Source organism: Lissotriton helveticus, chromosome 11 (assembly GCF_964261635.1).
Source record: "Lissotriton helveticus chromosome 11, aLisHel1.1, whole genome shotgun sequence".
In the NCBI taxonomy this organism is placed as follows: Eukaryota; Metazoa; Chordata; class Amphibia; order Caudata; family Salamandridae; genus Lissotriton; species Lissotriton helveticus.
In genome coordinates this window covers 236,802,677-236,823,136 of record NC_136072.1, presented here as the reverse complement: position 1 = coordinate 236,823,136, position 20,460 = coordinate 236,802,677, and the positions used below count along the sequence as shown (strand labels likewise).

At 40.7% G+C, this 20,460-nt stretch overlaps 1 protein-coding gene across 1 annotated transcript in view; it reads left to right on the top strand.

The window, feature by feature from the left end:
• LOC144792825 (glutathione hydrolase-like YwrD proenzyme) overlaps nucleotides 1-20,460 on the top strand; it is a 564,131-nt gene that overhangs the window by 301,952 nt on the left and 241,719 nt on the right. Inside the window, exons 4-5 of the mRNA XM_078668023.1 lie at nucleotides 1,313-1,466; nucleotides 7,860-8,066. Of these exons, the coding sequence (XP_078524149.1) occupies nucleotides 1,313-1,466; nucleotides 7,860-8,066 (361 nt within the window). The remainder of the gene's footprint in view (nucleotides 1-1,312; nucleotides 1,467-7,859; nucleotides 8,067-20,460) is intronic.

Here is a 20,460-nt window from a genome sequence, read left to right as displayed (position 1 = left end):
AGCCTTTTCTTTATATGCCTCTTGTCCAAATTGCATCCACTCAAGAAACACCTCTGGGATGTGCCCTGGCCCCTTGCCAGTCTATGGGTACTCACTTGTTTCTTGCATTCTGCAGAATTCCTACCACACCCGTATTATCACTGCAAATTTTGAAATAGGATGGCATGGAAGAAACTTGTCCCCACATAACCTGCTTATAGGCCACTTGTTTGATTAGAGACAGAAAGGGATTCGTCTCAGGCAGGCATTCAAAACTTGCTAAGAAGGAATACAATTCAGAGAGTCTTCTCAAGTTCATTGGGGGCAAAATGGCTTCAGGCGTAAAGCTGGCCAAGCAGGGTTTCTGTGTCAGTGTGCACAACATGTTTACTACAGAGTTTCAGGGTGGTCCTTCAAGTGAAGGCTGAGAAAATGGGGGGGACCCCAAATTGTGATGTTTCCATTCATTTTCAGCGATACCACAAACACGATTGAACAGAATTAAACCAAATGTGTCAGAAAGTTAGATCTTAGTCCAAAAATCGACCTTTTTGTGATTTGTTGTAAATCCATTATGTAGTTTATGGAAAATAAAGGTTTAAATAGTTTGTATATTTCATGCAACGGAGGATCTGTGGAGCCAACAGATCTCAAGATAAGATCTGATTGGCTACCACCACATTGACAAAGATGTGGCGGCAGCCATTAAAGGACTCAGGGACTTTGTCGCCTGTCAGATACATGAGGTATAGTTACTTTAGGACATGAGTTATAGTTACTTGCGAGAAGGATAACTTGTGGATTTCTGTGGTTTTGTTTAACTATAACCTCCCATTAACCTTTGTTTTTCTAGTGAATTTCTAAGGTTTTTTGAATACCTTCTTCTAACTGTTAGTTTAACCTTTGTTGTATTTTCAGTGAAAAATACAACAAATATATGTATATATAAATATTTATATATTTAGTATATTTATCAGCGCATATATATAGTGCATATATCATGTACATATTTAGTGTATTTAAAGTGCATTTATATAGCCAACAATCACTTTGGGGCAATAAAACATTTTGTGAACTGTAGTTTTCAGGTTCTTTAAATGTTTGGAAGCAAGGGAAACAGTTGTGTTTTGGGTTGTGCTCTGTAGTCTAGTGGGTTGGAGTGTTTTCTTGAACCTCTGATATCTATTTCCCAGATAGTCAGGTTGGGATACATTGTAGTTGTTTGCTGGATGACAAGCATGTTAGCTATAGCAGCGCATTTATCACTAGACCTGTCTGCAGTGTGTTAATGTGTCATCTGTCTTATACTGATTGCATTCTGTTATCTGTGCAGTGGAAGGTCTCCCATGGAACTGAACATTGATATGTTGAAACAGCAAGGCTTTTATGAGGAAAACCCACTTCCTCTGCACCATGCTCATACAGTGACCGTGCCAGGGGCGGCAGCTGCTTGGTGTGACACAGTCTCCTTGTTTGGAAGCAAAAAGGTGACATTTTCTAGTTATTTTGTTTTTTATGCAGTGTGAAAGCTGGCAAAAGGTCCATGCCACCCTATGCATAGGTGTACTCTGTTGGGCCCTATTATTTGAAGAGAGGCAACTATTTGAGCTTAAATGGGATATTTTATTACGATTTTTTTCGAAGTGTGAAATTTCTGTATGTGATTTTATTGTGCCTTAATGGATAATATCGACTGAATAAAGATGATGATGATGAGGTGTACTACAACCCTGAAATACAAAAATACAAATTTATCAGATACAACTATGAATAAGATGTAAAGCTCATAATTGAAAAGAACAACCTGTAAATCAAAATCGATACAAATACAACTTAATAACCAAGTCTTCAGTCACGTGCATCCTTCTGGCAGCCAGTCGTTCTTCCTGTTTTCAGAACCGAGATCCAGTCTGCCCTGCAGCAGGGTCCTCTATTTCCTTTTCCGCATTTGGTTGCTCAGTGGACTAGCGCATCTAAGCGAGGGAAAGAAAAAACTTAGGGGCATATTAGAAAGAACCTCGTTAAAATTATTGCTGTTTTAGCATCAGGAAACTGCAGCTAAAACGATGATAATGGGCTTGCTAATATGCGTTATAGAATTCCAATTGAAGCCCACGTTAGATGTGCAGGACCTAATTTTAACGAGGTTCTTGCTACTATTCCCCTTAGAAAGAGAAATAATAGGAAACCACTGAGGGGCGGATTCACAGAACTAATCTGAGATAAAATCCGAAAACGTACTACTTTGGGTATTCACAGAAGGCATTTAGTAGTAGTAAAGTTAGGACTCATAACTTTATTACTACTAAACTGAGATGAACTCCTTAACTTACTACTTTTGGTATTCACAGAAAGCATTTAGTAGTAGTCAAGTTAGGACTCCTGACTCCTAACTTTACTACTACTAAATGCCTTAGTTTAGTGGTAGTAAAGTTAGGTAGTAATTAGGTAGTTAGGTAGTAGATAGGTAGTGAAATCCTAAACTTACTACCAAAAGTAGTAATTTTAGGATTTTATCTCAGATTAGTTCTGTGAATCGGCCCCTCAGAGAGGGACAAATAGAAAAACAACAAGTGTGAAAGAGAAACATATCAGAAAAAATAAGGATGCGCAAGAAAAGATGGAAAGGGGGGAAAAAAGCAGAGGAAGGGAAGGTGACAGAAGGGAAGGAATTGCAAAACGAAAGACATGTCAAAGGTAGGATGGGATTTTGAAAGGATGGATAGAAGGGTGAAAGGAAGTATAGGAAGCTTGAATGGAAAAGCAACAGGATCGAAAGGTGAAAGGGTGAATAGATGGAAAGATGGAATAATAAATAGATGGAGAAGAGTGAATGAATGGATGGTTGAAAGGACAGAGAAGGATACATGTATATATATATGTTGATGGGGCAATGGGTGAAAGTATATTTAAAAATGGATAGGTGAAAAGAAATATGGTTGGATGGGGCAATGGGTAGATGGAAAGGTGAAGGGATGTAAGAATGGATGCATAGAGGGAACAGTGTATGTTTCAAGTGAGGGGTACTTTAATTTTCTGGCCTGTGATCTTCTCTGCAATACATAAATATCATTCTCATTATACTTCTAGGGCTGCCAGATTAGACATGATGCACTTCGTATATACTATCTCTCTACTGCTGTGCAATTCTTGATTTGTAAAACAAAAAGAGTGCTGGGCCCCAAAGTTTTGTTTAGAAGGTCGCTACCAGTGCTATCAAAGATTTGGGGGGGTAGCAGATGCTGACTGTTGCCCCGGTTCCACCTGATGCCTCTTTAATCATCCACCAGACATTCCCTGCCCTTTTATCTCACTAGTGCAGGCTCTTTTGTTTTATCGCTGCACTTTCCTCCTTTTAAATATTTCTTTTTATTTAAGATTTTACACAGGTAAAGTGAGCATCTTTCTCCAAAACAATAACAGTAGTGCGGTGTAATTCACCAGTCAGTCATTACCTCATAACATTGGCAGGCAACCAAAAATAACAACGCAAACCATAGGCAAATTCCAAATCCCCCGAATTTGGGTCTGCCTTATGTACAGTGCTTAAATTGTGCCGTTCGTTTTGGATGCTCACCGCTGTCACTTAATTGCCAGCACCGGTTCTAGTGACAGTCCAACACATGGTAGCTCTCTCTGTCTAATTTTGGAATGAGCACAAAAACAGTGTTTAATAAGTCAATATACATTAAAAAAGAACAATACCTGCCACTCATGCCATTATTATAGATTTGGGTGACTTAAAATAGGCTGAATTGTCACACTTGAATGAGTGTGATGGTTAGTAGTTGTTTTGATACTGTCACTGGCACAGCTACAAATTAAGCACTGGCTATTCATCCACACAGCGTAATTCACTTTTACATTCCATATGCATGACAGAAGTGATAGACCGTTCCTGGCATCCTATAACTTTATATGACTTTTTTGGCACTGTTTTACCATACTTCTTTGCCCCTTTTGCGTTTTTATTTCTCTTGCACTGTATCAAAGTTTGTTGAGAAAGGTAGAGACCATTGTCTCCAAAAATGTGTTGTTTTTTAAAATCTAGAATGAACTTTTAGTTGTGTTTATTTTTACTGTATTTATATATGCTGTGACGTCTTTGTAAATTAAGTCAAATAAAGCTTATTGACTGACTGACTGAGTGCTGGTGGGCCCCACCTGCAACCAGGCGTACTTGTAAACTACCAGTTCTTAATTTGTGCTGGTGGCTGCAGGTCTTCAGAAACAGCACCTATTTATGGGGACCCAGACTTATTTTTCATTATCAGTCTTTGAACCAGAACAAGAAAATGAAAGGCGAAAAAGGGATAGAGGAAGGTGAAGGGAAAGATAGGAAAAAGTGGCAAGAGAGCAGGGGTTAACAAGAACCTGAAAGAGTGAGATGAAGAGACAAGAAGTACAGGGTGTTGGAAGAAAGGGGCAAGAGCGAGAATCACAACTAGACAACATTGGTATCTGACAACCTCAGCTTTCGGAAGTGTTATTGAGGGCATCCTAAGTAAAGATTTGTGCCCTTGCACCTATTTTCTGTTTTTACAAATCAAGTATTTTGTTTGCAATTAGTGTCTAGTGTTATTCTTAAACTATTCTGGTCATCTCAGGGTTCGCCTCCTTGCTACTTGCAGTGTTTGCCCAGCAAGACTGTCCTGTTTAATCTCAACTGTCTTAAAAGCCAAGATTTGGATCAGAAATCTCTCACCAACCTGTGTATGGATGTGAGGCCTCTCCAGATATTCTGGAGTTTTCTTTTTCCAACATTTTGTCCCACCTTGAAGAACAATTAATAGACTAGCTTAATTAAACTAGTACAGTTCAACTGTGCCAGGTACTGTGGTTATTTACACAATCCAAAGCCAGTTGCAGCCCAGATTACTCTTCTCTTGTTTCACCCTCTTGCCAGTAAATCTCTTTGTATCTTTCCTCTTCTATTATTTTCTTAACTGACTCCTTGCTCATAATCCTTGCAGATATGTTATACAGAATGTCAACATGTTCCTTATCTACCTTTTCTTTGGCAGTTCCTAAAATATTTCACATTTTTTCGACCTTGTGGGAAAGTGCTTCTTTCCAGGACTTATCAGAACACTACCACAGATATTACTAGAGTGCTTGTGTGCATTACTCAAATCTACAGGATAGCAGTAAAAGGTAGCAACTAGAAATGTGTTAATGTGTGGTTTAGGCTACCTCTTCATGGTGGAACTACTAGCAAATTCAAAGTTGCTACAGTTGTTTCATAAACATTATCATTATCACCACCCCACTGATATTAGGTTATGCTGATTTGTAAAAGGTACTATCACCCTGGAGGTTATTCTGGCCCTGAGCACATGTGAGTCTAGCCAAACCTTGGACATAGTGGCATTACTCGAAAAGCCAGGTCTTCAGCCTCTTGCAGAATTCAAGAAGTGATGAGGAGGGGATCAGGTTAGGAAATGTATCCATGAATCCTGTAAACCTCTGGGCATGTTTTCTGTCTAGTTAAAGGTCTTTGTCAATGCTGAGGTTTTCTGAATAGCATCCAGGGCTGCTAAGAAGTCATTAAAGAGTTATTTTCATTCACACTATGCAGCGACCGGCTCATCAAGAATGGCAAAACACAGTGTGGGTAATCTAGACGTTTCTCGTGTAAGCATGTGACATAATATTAGTTTACACTGATCAAGCTGTGTCTCACTGATGTTTAGGTTTGTCCTTGCTGATGAGGTTGTCTCAACACATGATATCACCTTCTATAATGGTCAAAGACGTGCAATTCTAGCATTCCAACCTTGCGCTTACTGGTGAAAGCAAGGGTTGAAGTGGAGTTAAGTTTGCAAGAGTCATATCCAGGAGGTTCTACCAGTCTTATCTTTAGTGTGCACAATTAACCAATACCATAATCTTCAGGTTATCTAGTCAATCACAATTCTTATGTGAATGGAATTTCAGCATTATGCTTGAAGGAGTGCAGTAAAAACTGGCATCAGTATTAACTGTGTAAGAAGTCTAACAGGATCATGATACAGATGATGCATCAGGGATCACATCAGTCAGGGGCAGACAAAGAGCAACTATGCACAGTGTCCATTACTTCTCACCAGTGGAAGCTGATGGATTGATCATTTCTTAACATGATCCCTCCCTGAAAGGCAGTGTTCCAGTGTGTAATCCCCCAAAGCAAATACTCTTATTAGCTCCAAATCATTTCTTATGTTCCATGTAAAGCCATGATGTGTAGGTAGCTAAAGCTCAAAATCAGTTCAGCAGACCCACAACACCTGGGTTCTGAAATATTTATTACAAGTATGTGTTTTGGAGAAAAATCCGTTAGGACTTTGCAATGAGGAAATCTCATTTCCTCCCTCCGCATCCACTGTGCTAAGGATTTTTGCTCTTTACTGGGAATCCACTCCTGAGTCTGTCATTCTGGAGGCACTGTGGTGGGGGTCTCTGCTTCCTTGTATTTGAGAGAGTACGTGCTGGATAAACTCCTTACAACACACCTACCATCCAATAACACCCCTCTTGGGAAATATCTTTTCTTCTTCCTGCTGCTGATCATTGTGCAGGAGAAATCACTTTCCCTCTTGAGCTATTGCCAATATAACGTATCACCAATGTAATACATTTCCAAGACTTGAGCTATTACCAAATTAAAATAAGCCAATATTACCAATTTAATATTACTTCTAAAAGCAGATCAACAAACCTGTGAAATACATTTATATTTAGCATTTTCCAATGAACTCCCTTATTTAAAACTAAGTTACAAATATATTATTGTTTGCAAACCTGACAATTTATCAGAGTTTAAGCCATGTTTTTTCATATTATACAAATTTGTTCATGTTTGCATGTTGTTCTCGATTTCTGTTTAGAGCGAATTTGGAAATCCTAGAAACATGTAAATACATATAGATGGGTTATAAGCAGTTAATGTTTTGGCACCGCCTGTGGTCAGTAAACGAGCTTACTCCATATAGAGCAGAGACGATAGACTTCCTAAAGCGATCCCAGGTGAATTCTATTCCATGGTTTATGTGCTTGAAGAATTTATTGAAGAGCATTGGGATGGAGGGATACTGGTCCACCCCAGAAAACCTGGCCCTTATTCCAAAATATAGTCTTAAAAAGATATACTGGGATACGATTATGGAGAAGGAGGCGGCCAAACGGGTGGGCACACTGACCCAAGATTTTACTAATTTTAAATTTGCCCCTTTTTACGAGGAATCCATTGATGAAATTGTACCTCCGCTGGCCCCGAAATTATTAATTCAATACCGTTTTAAAACTTTACTAAACAAAGTGTGATTTGTTTTGTAAAAAGTGGTGTAGTAATTCCTCCACAGACGATGAGTGTCCTGCATGCAATGCTTGCCCAGAGTCAATTGTCCACCTGCTATTCTTCTGCCCCTATTATAAAAATCTGCGGGCAAAGTGGATTGTGTCAATATGTAGATTGGTAGGACCTGGGCATTATTTGGAGGTCATGAGAATCTTAGCCACTGACACGAGTAGGGTGGTGGTATTTGGCCTGGCCAGATTCTAGCAAGTATAGTGGATCAAACGTTCCAAATGTATTACATAGTTTCCAAAATCCTTGTATAGGGCTATTGTTATAGATTTTAACTCTGCATTGCTTATATCTATGGTGTATTCTGTATTTTGTATACTGTTTTTATTGTTTGCATTATTTTTACATTGTATTCATTTTATAAGATACTTGTGATCGAAATATTTTGATGACGATGTAAATACATATATACCATACTGCATGTGTCATCTGTGTAACAAAATTTTTGTGTTATATATGAGAAGAAGTGCATCACTTAAAGCAAGCTAATTTCAAAGACATTTTATAGTTACTATTTTGTAAAATTACTTCACAGGTGTCCCTAGCAGAGATCTTAAAACCTTCTATTGATCTAGCTGAACATGGATTCCCTGTATCGGAGATTTCTGCCAAGCTCTGGAAGGATGCAGTTACAATTCTCAAGGCTCCAAATAACAAGCACGGTCTGGAACTTTTGATTAATGGCGACACACCTAGACACGGACAAATTTTCAGAAACCCTTTTTTGGCAGATACCTTTAAGGTAAGAAAGATGTTGAGAGGGAGGTTGATATGGTTCTATCACCATTTGTGATCAGTAAATATGAAACTCTGGTTAACAAGGGGCAGACGTCTCCCTATCTGCCTCTCCAGCTGATTACCTTTGTCTCTGTGGTGAAGAATCAATCTAATAAACCAGGCAAACGATTGCTAGTAAATCCCTCAGGTGCTTCTTTCTAACATTATGAACATGGCAACATCTATTTTCTAGTTCCTGTGATCCAAGTACTGTGGTTTTCACTGTGAGTAAGAGGAAACCAGTGCAATGAGAATGCTCCTATAATTGCTGTCTTATGCAGTCTACTGCTACAATGGGTATGTTGCAGTTAGTCAGTTAGCTTGCTTCCCTTTAATGTTACTTAAACGAACTACATACATGGAGTGAGTCATCTCAATTCACTACTTATCCCAAGCGCCAATCCATTAATACATTTTTAAGTCTCTAGACTTTTTAAGGTTTTCCCCGTCCGCTTGTATAGTCAGAAGGGGCAAGTACTAATCCCCTAAGTAAAGGGTACTCCTGACACCTTTGTAATGGCATATGGCTTACTCCTACAAGGTGAGGGTTGTTATCCTTGCTAATGCCTATCTAGGATGGAGGAACATATATTAAAACAATCCACAGATTCCTGGACGTGGGGAAACACATGGATTCACAGCTCCCTATTTTACAAGATGTGCACTATCTCAAAGAGGAAACAACCCTTAAGTAGGCTGAAGGAAGGTGACATTGAAAGCCTCCTCCTTACAGAGATAACTTCTAAAGTTGAGTATGACCTAAGCTGTCAGCAGGTTAAAACATAGTAATCAAATATATTGGTTTGCGGTTAAACTTATGCAGCACTTTGAACCCCCTGATGAGTTGCCAACGCTCCCTAACAGATGGGTAGCATACTACAGTTAAGGTGTGCTTGGTTAGAAGGATGTAGGGCTTTAATGTGGTCTATTTAGAACGCCTTTTGGTGTTGTGCATGATTACCACAGCAGCACTCTTATCCTGTCATCTGCTGTTGAATTTAAGCATATAGTGGAGCAAAAATTAGAGAGAATCAGATTGGTTCACATTTATATGATTGCTGTCTGGTTGGAAGGGTTTCTGTTTTGGGGGCTGCCTATCTATGAAGTGCTTTGGGGTTGAACATGATGAGAAGTGAATTGAACATTTCTTGTCACTTGGATGGAATAGCTGCACTTGTGCCTGGACAGGAATAAAGTAAAATTAGAGATTTTTTAAATGTGGTTGTGCCTACCATTCTTGTGAGATTAACAAGTTATGGTTGGGGTCAGTATTGTCTGCAGTAAACTGACATCCATTTTTGATTGATTAATTGGCGGGTGTGATCCTGCATCCTATTTTAGGGAGACCTAAGTCTTTACCTACCTCAAAACGAAGCGCTCTTAGATTCTTATAACTCTAAGGAGAATGAGGACTCACCATCTAATTTCTTCTAGTGGGTAGAGGTCAGTCTAGCTTCTAGTCTTCAGACGTGTCCTGTTCTGTAATTCTTTTTAAAGCTTTACTTTGAAGAAGCACCAGCCCTTACTATGGAAAGCCCCATGGGCCATGTGTCTTGAAGGGGAAACAACCGTTTCAACGCAACTTTTACCACGAACTACCTTTACAACGCATTTTTTACAACGCAGGATCCTTTACAACGAATGTCTTTTACAGCGCATGATATTACATCGCAGATGCCTTTACAACGCATACCATTACAACGTAAGTATAGGTAAGTATATAATTATAATTAATGTTATTTAATAAAAAATGTATTTTATTTTATTTAAACATGTTTTAAAAATAATTAAATATTAATTATTTAATATATTTAAAAAAATTATCATTTATTAAAAAAAATAATGTAAGTAATTTTATTATTAATAAAAAAAATTACCCCTACACTATCCAGCACTTACCCTACTATGACACCCCCGCTGGAGTTAGAATAGTAATTTTTACCCCTACACTATCCAGCACTTACCCTACTATTACACCCCCCTGGAGTTAGAATAGTAATTTTTACCCCTACACTATCCAGCACTTACCCTACTATTACACCCCCCTGGAGTTAGAATAGTAATTTTTACCCCTACACTATCCAGCACTTACCCTACTATTTCACCCCCCTGGATTTAGAATAGTAAATTTTACCCCTACACTATCCAGCACTTACCCTACTATTACACCCCCCTGGAGTTAGAATAGTAATTTTAACCCCTACACTATCCAGCACTTACCCTACTATTACACCCCCCTGGAGTTAGAATAGTAATTTTTACCCCTACACTATCCAGCACTTACCCTACTATTTCACCCCCCTGGAGTTAGAATAGTAAATTTTACCCCTACACTATCCAGCACTTACCCTACTATTACACCCCCCTGGAGTTAGAATAGTAATTTTAACCCCTACACTATCCAGCACTTACCCTACTATTTCACCCCCCTGGAGTTAGAATAGTAAATTTTACCCCTTCACTATCCAGCACTTACCCTACTATTACACCCCCCTGGCGTTAGAATAGTAATTTTAACCCCTACACTATCCAGCACGTACCCTACTATTACTCCCCTATGGAGTTAGAATATTATTTTAAAATACCTACATTTTAAAAAATATATATATATATTTTAAAAAATAAGAAAATTAAAGTAAAATAAAAATTAAATTAAATTAATTTTAATTAATTACTTTTTAAAATAATATTATATACTTACCTATACTTACGTTGTAATCGCATGCGTTGTAAAGGCATCTGCGATGTAATATCATGCGTTGTAAAGACATTCGTTGTAAAGGATCCTGCGTTGTAAAAATTGCGTTGTAAAGGTAGGCGTTGTAAAAGTATGCGTCGTAACGTCATACATCCGTTTTGAAGGTGGAACATCTCTCAATAGGGAAACAGTGAAGACCTTTAGGCACTGATCTGATACTTCCCTAGAGGTGATGGTGTAGGAGTTGCTACTGCTTTTGGGATCCTTTGAAGTCTTTCGATTAGGAAGAGCCGGGTCCCTATGTTTAAACCATTGACTTAGCCTATGTAAGATATAATAAGGGTGATAATTCCTGTAGCTTCTGATGAAAATTTAGGAGAGGGAAAAAAATTTCAAATAGTTTGGAGTGCTTTCTTCAACTTTGTTCCCTTTGGGGGTGAGAGACAGTCAGAAGTCCACGACCATTCCCAGATATCTTTCTTCCATTGATGTTGCTGCAGGAAGACTGAGTTCTGGAGTCAGAGGAGGCCTGCTTGTTGTAGGTTGGTAGTTTTTCCACTCTTCAAATGTCAATAGCTCTATTTTGGAAGAGAAAAGTTTGAAGTGGTTACTCAGCATCTATTTGTTGCTAGCTCAGAGGTAACCATCATAGCATGTGCCGTCTAGATCCTTCAGGCAATCCAGCTTTGGGATGGTCTGTGTGCCTGCGTTGTTAGTGTAGCAGAGTGAAGGATTTGATGAGGCCCAGCATCCTTTCTTATCAGTTGTGGGGAAGGGTTCCCCAATGGCCATTGATTAATGGTGCCGGTTTAACAGGAATGTGGCTACATATCCAAAGAATAGATAATTCGGCTATTTTTTGTACACCTTTTTAAGACAGAAAGGAAAGCAAGTGCACTGTTGTTCACCATGTATTAGTATATACCAGTCTCTCTATTGCACAAAATTCAGAAGCAAAGATTGTATAATTTGTCATCAGTATTCAAATGCATAGTTATTTAATAATTGATACAGCACCAAAAACATTCAATATTAAGTAGCTATCACTGCACACAAGTGCAAAAAAAATGAGAATGAGACTTTTCCTGTATTTTAAGTGTGATTTCATACAGACCTCATAAAAGCTAACAAAAGTATTGAACTATTGGACCCAAAAAAAGTATTTCATAAAGACATCTAATACATAGTGTTTCAAAGGAAATTTTTGAGAATTATTATGGGCTCATGATATCTCAAAAGTCCTTCATGACCCATAGACTATTAGAGAGTGTCCCTTGGGGGACCTTAATGATTTGTTATGCTCAGTTCATTCCTCATTTGAGCTTCCACTGCACATTTGTAGGAAGAACTCTCATACACCCATTAGCTGAAGAAAATCAGCTGACTTGCTTGCAGTGATCATTGAACTGGAAGTCGGAGAGTTGGTTGAAGACTGTCTGACATTGTCTTTTCTCTTATGCTAGTCAGTAAACTAGTTGCCGAGATTCCAACTGCTGACACAAGAGCTGGTTCTTTGTTTTTGAGATACGCATATTTGTGATGACATTGCAGTATGCTTTAAAGTGCAGGAGTTTGGTGGAGGAGCACTCTGGATTGTGACATTATGAGACACTTCTATGTAGTTCATTTTGATTCAGTCATTTCTTTGACTTTTGTTTTAATGGACTGAATTCTGTCTTAATTTTTCTTATCTTTTTTTCTTTTTAAGCATTGGATCTTTGTTATATGGGCAATGCATGTCAGTGTCTTCAGGGGTATCAGTTTGTTGAAACCATTGTCGCTTTTGTTGAGCAGGTTGTAGAGCACTTCCGTTTCTCTTACTTGCTTCTGGGAGAGATGGTAGTGAGATGGAGTTCAAGTGCTGAGAGGTTTGGATTGGTCCGCAGGCCGTAGCCTTCTTGTTAACTGCTCCTGTAGTACTTTACACATTGGAAAATGAGGCGCGATCACTACAGCTTATGTTAAGGTTTCCTGGTATTGTGGCAAGTCTTGGTGGAGCAGCAATTGTGTCCCAGGCATATACAATTGATGGTGGTGATCATCAGACAAGTTGTGATAGGCTGAGGGCCACCTGGTTCATGATGAGGATCTTGGTTGGGTGTCTTTGTGGCATTAGAACCAGTTGTGCAGGTCAGTCGAAGATGCAGAGGTTTTTGTGGAATGATGTTTTGCATGAAACAAACATTTGTGAATGCTCTGTTGTTTGGTGGCGGTCATTAAATGTAGATAAATGAACAGGAGAATGTGGGTGAGTGAGACCAATGGATGAGAAGTGGTAGTAAGTTATATCACACTGAAGCTTATGGTCACCAAGATGTCTTTGAAAATTCTGCAGTGCCTTAGTTACACAAATGTTCATTGCATATTGATGGCAAATACATTGTCTCTGTTGCCATTTTGCAGTACAACCTTGGCTGTAAGATTTAAATCTGTACAGTGAAATTAAACATCACCTCAAAAATGTGCATTTAGATATTTTAAAATATGTTCTGCATCATTGACTTGTAGTGATGATTCTCATTCCACAAAGCAAATTCTTAGGAAATGTCTGCCTAGCCTTGGGGAGCAAAATGCTACCAAAGTTGGCAGAATTAGGCAAGAACAGAACAAAGACATAAAATCTGTATAAAAAAGAAAAGAGCAGAAAAAAGACATTCTTGTGAATTGCTTCAGGGCTGGAATAACTGAAGAACATTGGCAAAACCAGTAGTACTGGGGTAACCTTTATATTTTTTCTGAAATGAAAAGGAAATAAAAAATACCTGCTAATAAGAAGCCACGGGGGGGCAACCAAGGAACGCACTGGGGAAGGAGGAAGGCATTTGTGGGACTAAGAGGGTGCTGGGATGGGAGAGTAAGAAGCACTCAGGGAAAGGAGGGAAACGAGTGGGTAGTGATTTAGGTGAAGGGGAGGGCACATGGGAAAGGGGAGATGGGCAGGAGGGAGTAAAAAGAGGGGGAGGTGGGCAGAGAAGTTAACTGAGAGAATGAAGAGTACAAAGAGAAACTTGAAGATTTCAGAATGCACTGATCTGAATTTCAGATGCAGGTAGAGGGATTTACTGTTCTGCACTTTTAAGTATCCACAGCCAACCATACACAATAGCAATATGTTGGTTTAGCAGTACACCTGGGTTAAGGATAATCGGATACAAGAGAAAACATAATAATTGGATATCGCCAATCGGAATCTGCACTCTGCTGGGCACAGGCGCCTACTGGGTCATAGTGGATATCTAAAAATAAGATTGATATCTTCAATTAATTATCCGTGTATAGATGCCTCTAACAACTTCTGTGGCAAATAATATACAGTTAAAATATCTCAACTTCTCAGACTCTGGGTATTGGAGGAACTCTGACATTCATTGAACTGAAACATAAATAATTTCTATTTGTAAAAAATTGGGTTACTTGTTAAGGGAGTAAAAACCTACTAAAGCGTCAAACGCAATTCTTGTCAAGGTGAAACAAACACAAACCCCAAATTATCCTGTGCTTAACACTGTGGTAGCTTGGCACACAAGCAAATTAGGATTAAAGTATTTATGGAACAGACAAACTGTAATAAAGTGAAAACACAACACAAGGAAAACATTCCACTCCAATTTAGAAAAATAGAATAAAATGTTAAGTATTATGACAGTAAAATGACAGAACTCCAATTAGTAGAACTGGAGATATGCAATTTTAAATGTTAAAGTAAAAAATATTTCTTTAAAGCACAAAGCACCAACTGTGCTTTTCTGGTCATGCCGGACAGGGACAAAGGCACAAGTTCAGGCGGACCGCGATGGAGCACAGCCATATACAGGGACTTAGCTAGGCCCACTGAACAAAGTACTATAATCCTGGTTGCGGAGTGTTGCTTAGTCTCGCATTGAGGATGCGTTGCGCAGCAGCGGTTCCGAGGAGCTGCAGGTCTGCGAACAAGGAAACTAATACTCGATATCTTTAAAACAGACACCAACATTTCTAAAAATTTTACGAGTTCTATGGCTTCTTGGGAAATACTCTGCGCAGCCTATGTATAGTTTGTTATTTAAAGACTCAATGCCTTTTGTCAATGTTCTGAGTGTTTCTCTGAAACAATATATGTTCCAATTTGTTTGGGGTAAAGTGCCTAGTGGGCGCAAAAACACGGAAAGGGAAGTCTGTGATCATGGCATTAGAGAAATTCATTAATTCATTAATATCGAAACACATGGGAGGGGTGTGAAGGAGCCGGCAGGAATGGGAAGAGCGTTTGCAAAGCATAGCCCTCATGCACTTCAGTGCAAGCTTTGCATTGGAAACAAAAAGACACACAATAACAGCAATAGCATCAAAATACTTACCATGGCTGAATAAAGCCCAAATTGGAGAAAAAAACAAGCCAATGGCGGAAAACATACACAGACACACACAACCTCCTCCCCACCCGAGAAGACTCTCTCACAAAAAACACAAACCAGAGATTGAATGCACTTTGTGAAATCATGCATGATTTCTCTCCTTGACACATTGACCATTCAAGGAAAAGTCAATCCTTAGAAAGACAAACAGATGAAAAAGGGGATAGTGCCCTCAGAATCAGAATTTAATCATCAGAAAAAAGAAAGTGTAAGGAAATGTGGATTTGATAGTGAGTTTAGTTGGATGAGACTTTTGGGGAATAGAAAGGGGGTTGAGATGCCACTTGCTGCTTGACTGAGTGGGCTGCCAACTCACTCCTAGAATTCAAGAGTTCTTGACAGTAGCATCTTTGTGAATTAGGCCCCTATTATGAGTTTAGTTTGACGTTTGGGGATTTAGGGCCTGATGCTCTTATAGACAGGTTGCAAAAATTTGTCGCAAATTGTGCAAAGCCTTTTTACAACCTGTCTCCGATTTTGTGATGTGACCCATGTGCTAATAGTCATGGGCCACAGTATGCTCTGTCTAATAAATATTAATGAGGCAGGGTGCTATTTTCAACCCTCTATGATTGACTATTGAGGCAGGGATTGCAGCGTGCAAAGAACAGCCGACGGACATCCCAGTGCTGGCATTCCCTATTTGGCACCTTTTTTTTTTAAAGCAGCTTGTGCTCCTTAAAGGGATTAAAGGCACTGATTATTAAAACATGTTTGCTATTTGGGAATACATCAGGAGAAGCTAGCAGAGGTCCACTAGACCACTGCCTCTTCCCACCCGGGTTACCTACCAAAATTCCCAAAGGGACACCTTCCCTTGTGAATCAGTAAGCATTTCTTTAGAGATGTCAGTAAGTGATCAGTGCTTTGTGAGTGACCCCTGATAAATAATATTGCAACTTACAATTTGGAAAGGGCGTTCCTTTTACTCCCCCTCCCAATAGCAATTCAAAATTGATCGCAAAACAGGTTTTGTGATCAATTAGGAAATGCTTTTTTTGGCTGGCAAGCATCCATCACCAACAAGCTAGACTGCGGAAGCGTGCTCTACACCAGGAATTCTGCCCAACTTACCAAGAACTCTAGATCATTCACAATACAGCAACCAGACTCACACTCAACCTCCCTCCATGTACCCACATCTCCCCTTAACTCAGAGACTCCACTGACTCCCCATACACAAGCGTGCACAGTTCAAATTACTCACACATATACAAATCACTCCCCTCCTACCTGAGCAACCACATTAGCTTCCACACCCCCACCAGACACCACTGCTCAGCTAGTCTCCTGCTCACCACTGCCCGCTGCATCCAAATATCCAGAGTTGGCAGCCACGACTGCTTGAACCTGGCTCTCAAAGCCTGAAACGTGTTCCCTCTTCAGAGTAAGGCTCCCAACTCAGCCCTAGAATTCAGGGAAAAAAGGAAAATGTTGCTCTTCAGATGAGATACCCTTCAAGTAGGATGCGTGCTTTACAGCTACACTTAATATAACATAATTTGCATTCACAATCCCGGTAATTTTTTTCGAATTACTGGGTTTGTGGATGCAAAAATGTACAGTACAGCATGCCTTCCTATCACGGTAAAAAACTGCAGATTCTGAAGTTGTAAATGTGTGAGCCTCAGTAAAACAAACAGTTATTAACTTTTAGAGATGTTCCTGCTGGCCCTTCACCATGTTCCCCTGAGGTATTAGTAATAGGTTGGTTCGCAAAGGTGATATAAATAGAATAGCTTGCTGCTGGCAACGTTTAGATATTTCACCTCCCCTTCTTTCGCAAAGATAATATCTGCAATTGCACATGATTTTATGACAAAGTACATTTTCCACTCAAAGATACCAGTGGGGATTAAATTGATCAGCAATCTGGAGTTGCTTTGGTTTGCCAAAGTTAAACATTAACACCCAGGTAACGAAACATTGTTTGGCAAGTTATAACATTTGCTGTTGGCAATGTTTCAGTTTTAATCCTGTAAAGAGACCAAAACCACTGTGACGCAGAGTTTTTTTCCCATACGACACACAGGACTTCTGCCCCAACGGTCACCGACCGTTAGCCTTTGACGCACCGCACCCTAGGGTTCCTGACCTCGGGGAAACCTTGAGTCTTCTCGTCGTATTTTGGAAAATGTGTGAGTGTATGGAATATCCACTCTTCCAATTTTGCCTTATGTGTAATGCCAAATGCCCCTGGAGTGACGAGAATGGTGCCTGCAACTTGTGACCTCCTGTTAAGCCTGCCATGCCTTCTACTGGAAAAAGATCGTCTGGTGCCAAAGAATTTGGCAGTTGGATCACTAAAAGATGCAAGCCTCCCCTGAGGCCCCAACGATGTTGAGGAGGAACAGGTTGCCTCCTCTGGAATTCTAAGAGTACAAAGAAGTGAGAGTCCTGAGTAAACTTTCTCTGAGGCCTATGAAGATGAAGAGGAGCAAGAGTTTGCCATGAGACAGGTGTAAGCCCATATCCCTGGCCCAAAGACCAGGTTGACTCCCGCGCCGCAGCCACCACAAGGTCACTCTCCCCAAAATGCTCATGTGGACACCAGGCTTTGAGTCCCGAATTGAGCCACAAAATGCATAAAGCATCGGATTTGACTCCTCCTGCAGGCACCCTCTGGGTCAACACCTACCAAAGCCCCTTCAAAAGACTTCGATCCACGTCATTCCTCAGTGCCACCTCCAGGCCTCAAAAAGGTCCACCCAGAGCCAATATGTACATTGAGATCTGAACTACCACCAACATCAAATTTGGCATTGAATCCCCCCACAATGAGATCAGCCACTCCTGAGGGAGTCACTCTTCAAAAAACTGTCCAAGGTCCTCAATGAAAAACAGAAAAACTGTTTATTCATCTGGACACTGTCACTATCATCCGAGCTTTGAGCTCTTCTCACTGCCAGCCTGTTTTTTCCACCTTCACCTACAAAGCCACCTACACCACCACAACCACCACATTCCCCTCCTCTCGACTCACAGGACACCAACTCAGACCTTGGCAGTCTTCATTACCATTGGAAGGATTATGTGGCAACACCCCGCAAGAAGATCTTGGTTTCAAATCTTACCCCAACAAAGCCTTGCCACCCAATGATACTGCCCCCTACCATGCAGTGATTTAGCTGGCTGCCCATCACCATCAGGTTAAAATGCACACTGTGCAATATGACAATTACCTCATGGAAAGCACCTTGTGGACAGTCCACTACCTCCCCAGGCTAAATGGAATATTGAGGTCGTCCACCAACAACTTTAAGGAAATGATAAAGGTCTAAGTTGTGACACAGAGGGTCAAAAACAAGTTGAAACCTGCTCCTGACAACCCAGGTTGCCCCTGACTCATTAGTCATACATACTGTACGATACGAAAAAGGGTATTGGTTCAGGCAACAGAGGCCAAACCTCGCCCTGGCACGGAATTGATGCTCATAGAAGCCACAGGCATGCGTGTGACACTTGGAGTCAGCACCCGCTGCCACATTGCCAAATCTGCAGGCCTCCTCACCCTCTACAATCATTCTCTCTGGGCTGAGATGGAGGAGTTGAACAAGCACCTTCCAGATGCCCACAGGAAGTTGGTCTGGGAGCTTAATGCATAAGGGAAAATTGCCAGCAATGCCATTATTAGATCTTACCTCAATGCAGCAGATACTGCTGCTAGGGGGATTAACATCAGCAGCCTTCTTCGGAGGCATACCTGATCCAGGATCTACGGATTTCAGCCAGAGGTGCAACAACTCTTCCTTAATTTCCTTTTTGATGATGAGCATCTATTTAGCCGCAAGTTGGACCAGATGCTCAAGAAAATCAAAAGGGGCACAGGCCGTGCCAAATCCATGGGTGCCCTGCAATCCCTCAGCCCTAGATCTGTGTTTCTCAGACAGAAAAGCAGGGGAGGCGCTAAAGCTGTAGCCTGGGGTCAGAGACAACCCTATCAGCAGCAACAACAAAGATTTCAAAACCCACAGCAGACCAGTATGTTTCAGATTGGCCCCAACAGGGCTAATGACTGTGACAGAGGTGGCTCCAGTCGACACACCTCCGCCTGTAAGCAGTGTCTCCCGATTCAATCCCCTTGGGGGGAAAGTACTTCTTCACTCAGTGGAAAGACGTACCCTAAGAACATTGGATGCTCTTCATTGTGTGCATAGGATACTGTCTCACATACCCATAATGCCAACCCATCATCCCACCCCGCCTCCACTTCCTCAGCTTAGATCACCGATAGCTTCAGAGGGCAATCCTAGACCTCCGACCATTGAAGAGGTTCATCCTCTCCAAACACTTTCACACAGTGTTCCTGCATATTTCAACTGCTGCTCCGCCAAGAGACTTCATGTCAGTGCTCGATGTAAAAGATAAGTACTTCCACATCCCCATCCAACTAGCGCACCACTGAGCCCTACGATTTGTAGCAAGTGGACAACACTACCCATTCAAGATGTTACCCCTCGGGGTAACTACGGCTCCAAGAGTGTTAATGCATAGCAATAGTGGCAGCATTTCTGCACAGAAATGCCATACGCCTCTTCCCATACCTAAAGAGCAGCAGCAAGCGACAATGTCGAGTACACACTTAAACAGCAGTGTCTCTACTCAACAAGCTAGAGTTCACCATCAACATCAAGAAGCAACATCTTCAACATCAGCAGATCAAGCCCTTGTTGGCTCTATTCCAAATGCTGCAACAAGGAAAGCACTAGCGAATGAACATAGGGTGATAGCATTCCAACAGCTGCTGCCTATGTTTCAGACACAACATCATCTGACTGTAAGAACTGTGATGACACTGTTGGGGATGATGGCCTCCTGCATAGTGATAGTGCCACATGCCAGATTACACATGAGACAATTCTAGGAGTGCTTCCCGATGCAATAAGCAAAGGCGGAAGGGCACTGGGAAGACCTAGTATTCAGAATGAACTGGGCTCACTATTCCTAAGGAATAGCAACAACTTAGTGCTCCTCAAGCCCTTCCAAGACCTACTTCCACAAGTGACCATTACCGTCTCTCATGGGGTCACCTTCACAACAAGACTATATAAGGCATCTGGACCCCTGAGGAACAGAGGCATCAGATTAACTACATTGACTTGCTATCCACCTGTCTAGACCTCAAAGCCTTTATCAAACTTATCCGTGGCAAAACAGTATACATAAAGATGGACAATGTTACAGACATTTATTACAAATTCACTCTCTCCAAGTCTGCACTGGCTAAGGAGATTTAGCATTAGATGACCTTCAACAACATTCATCTG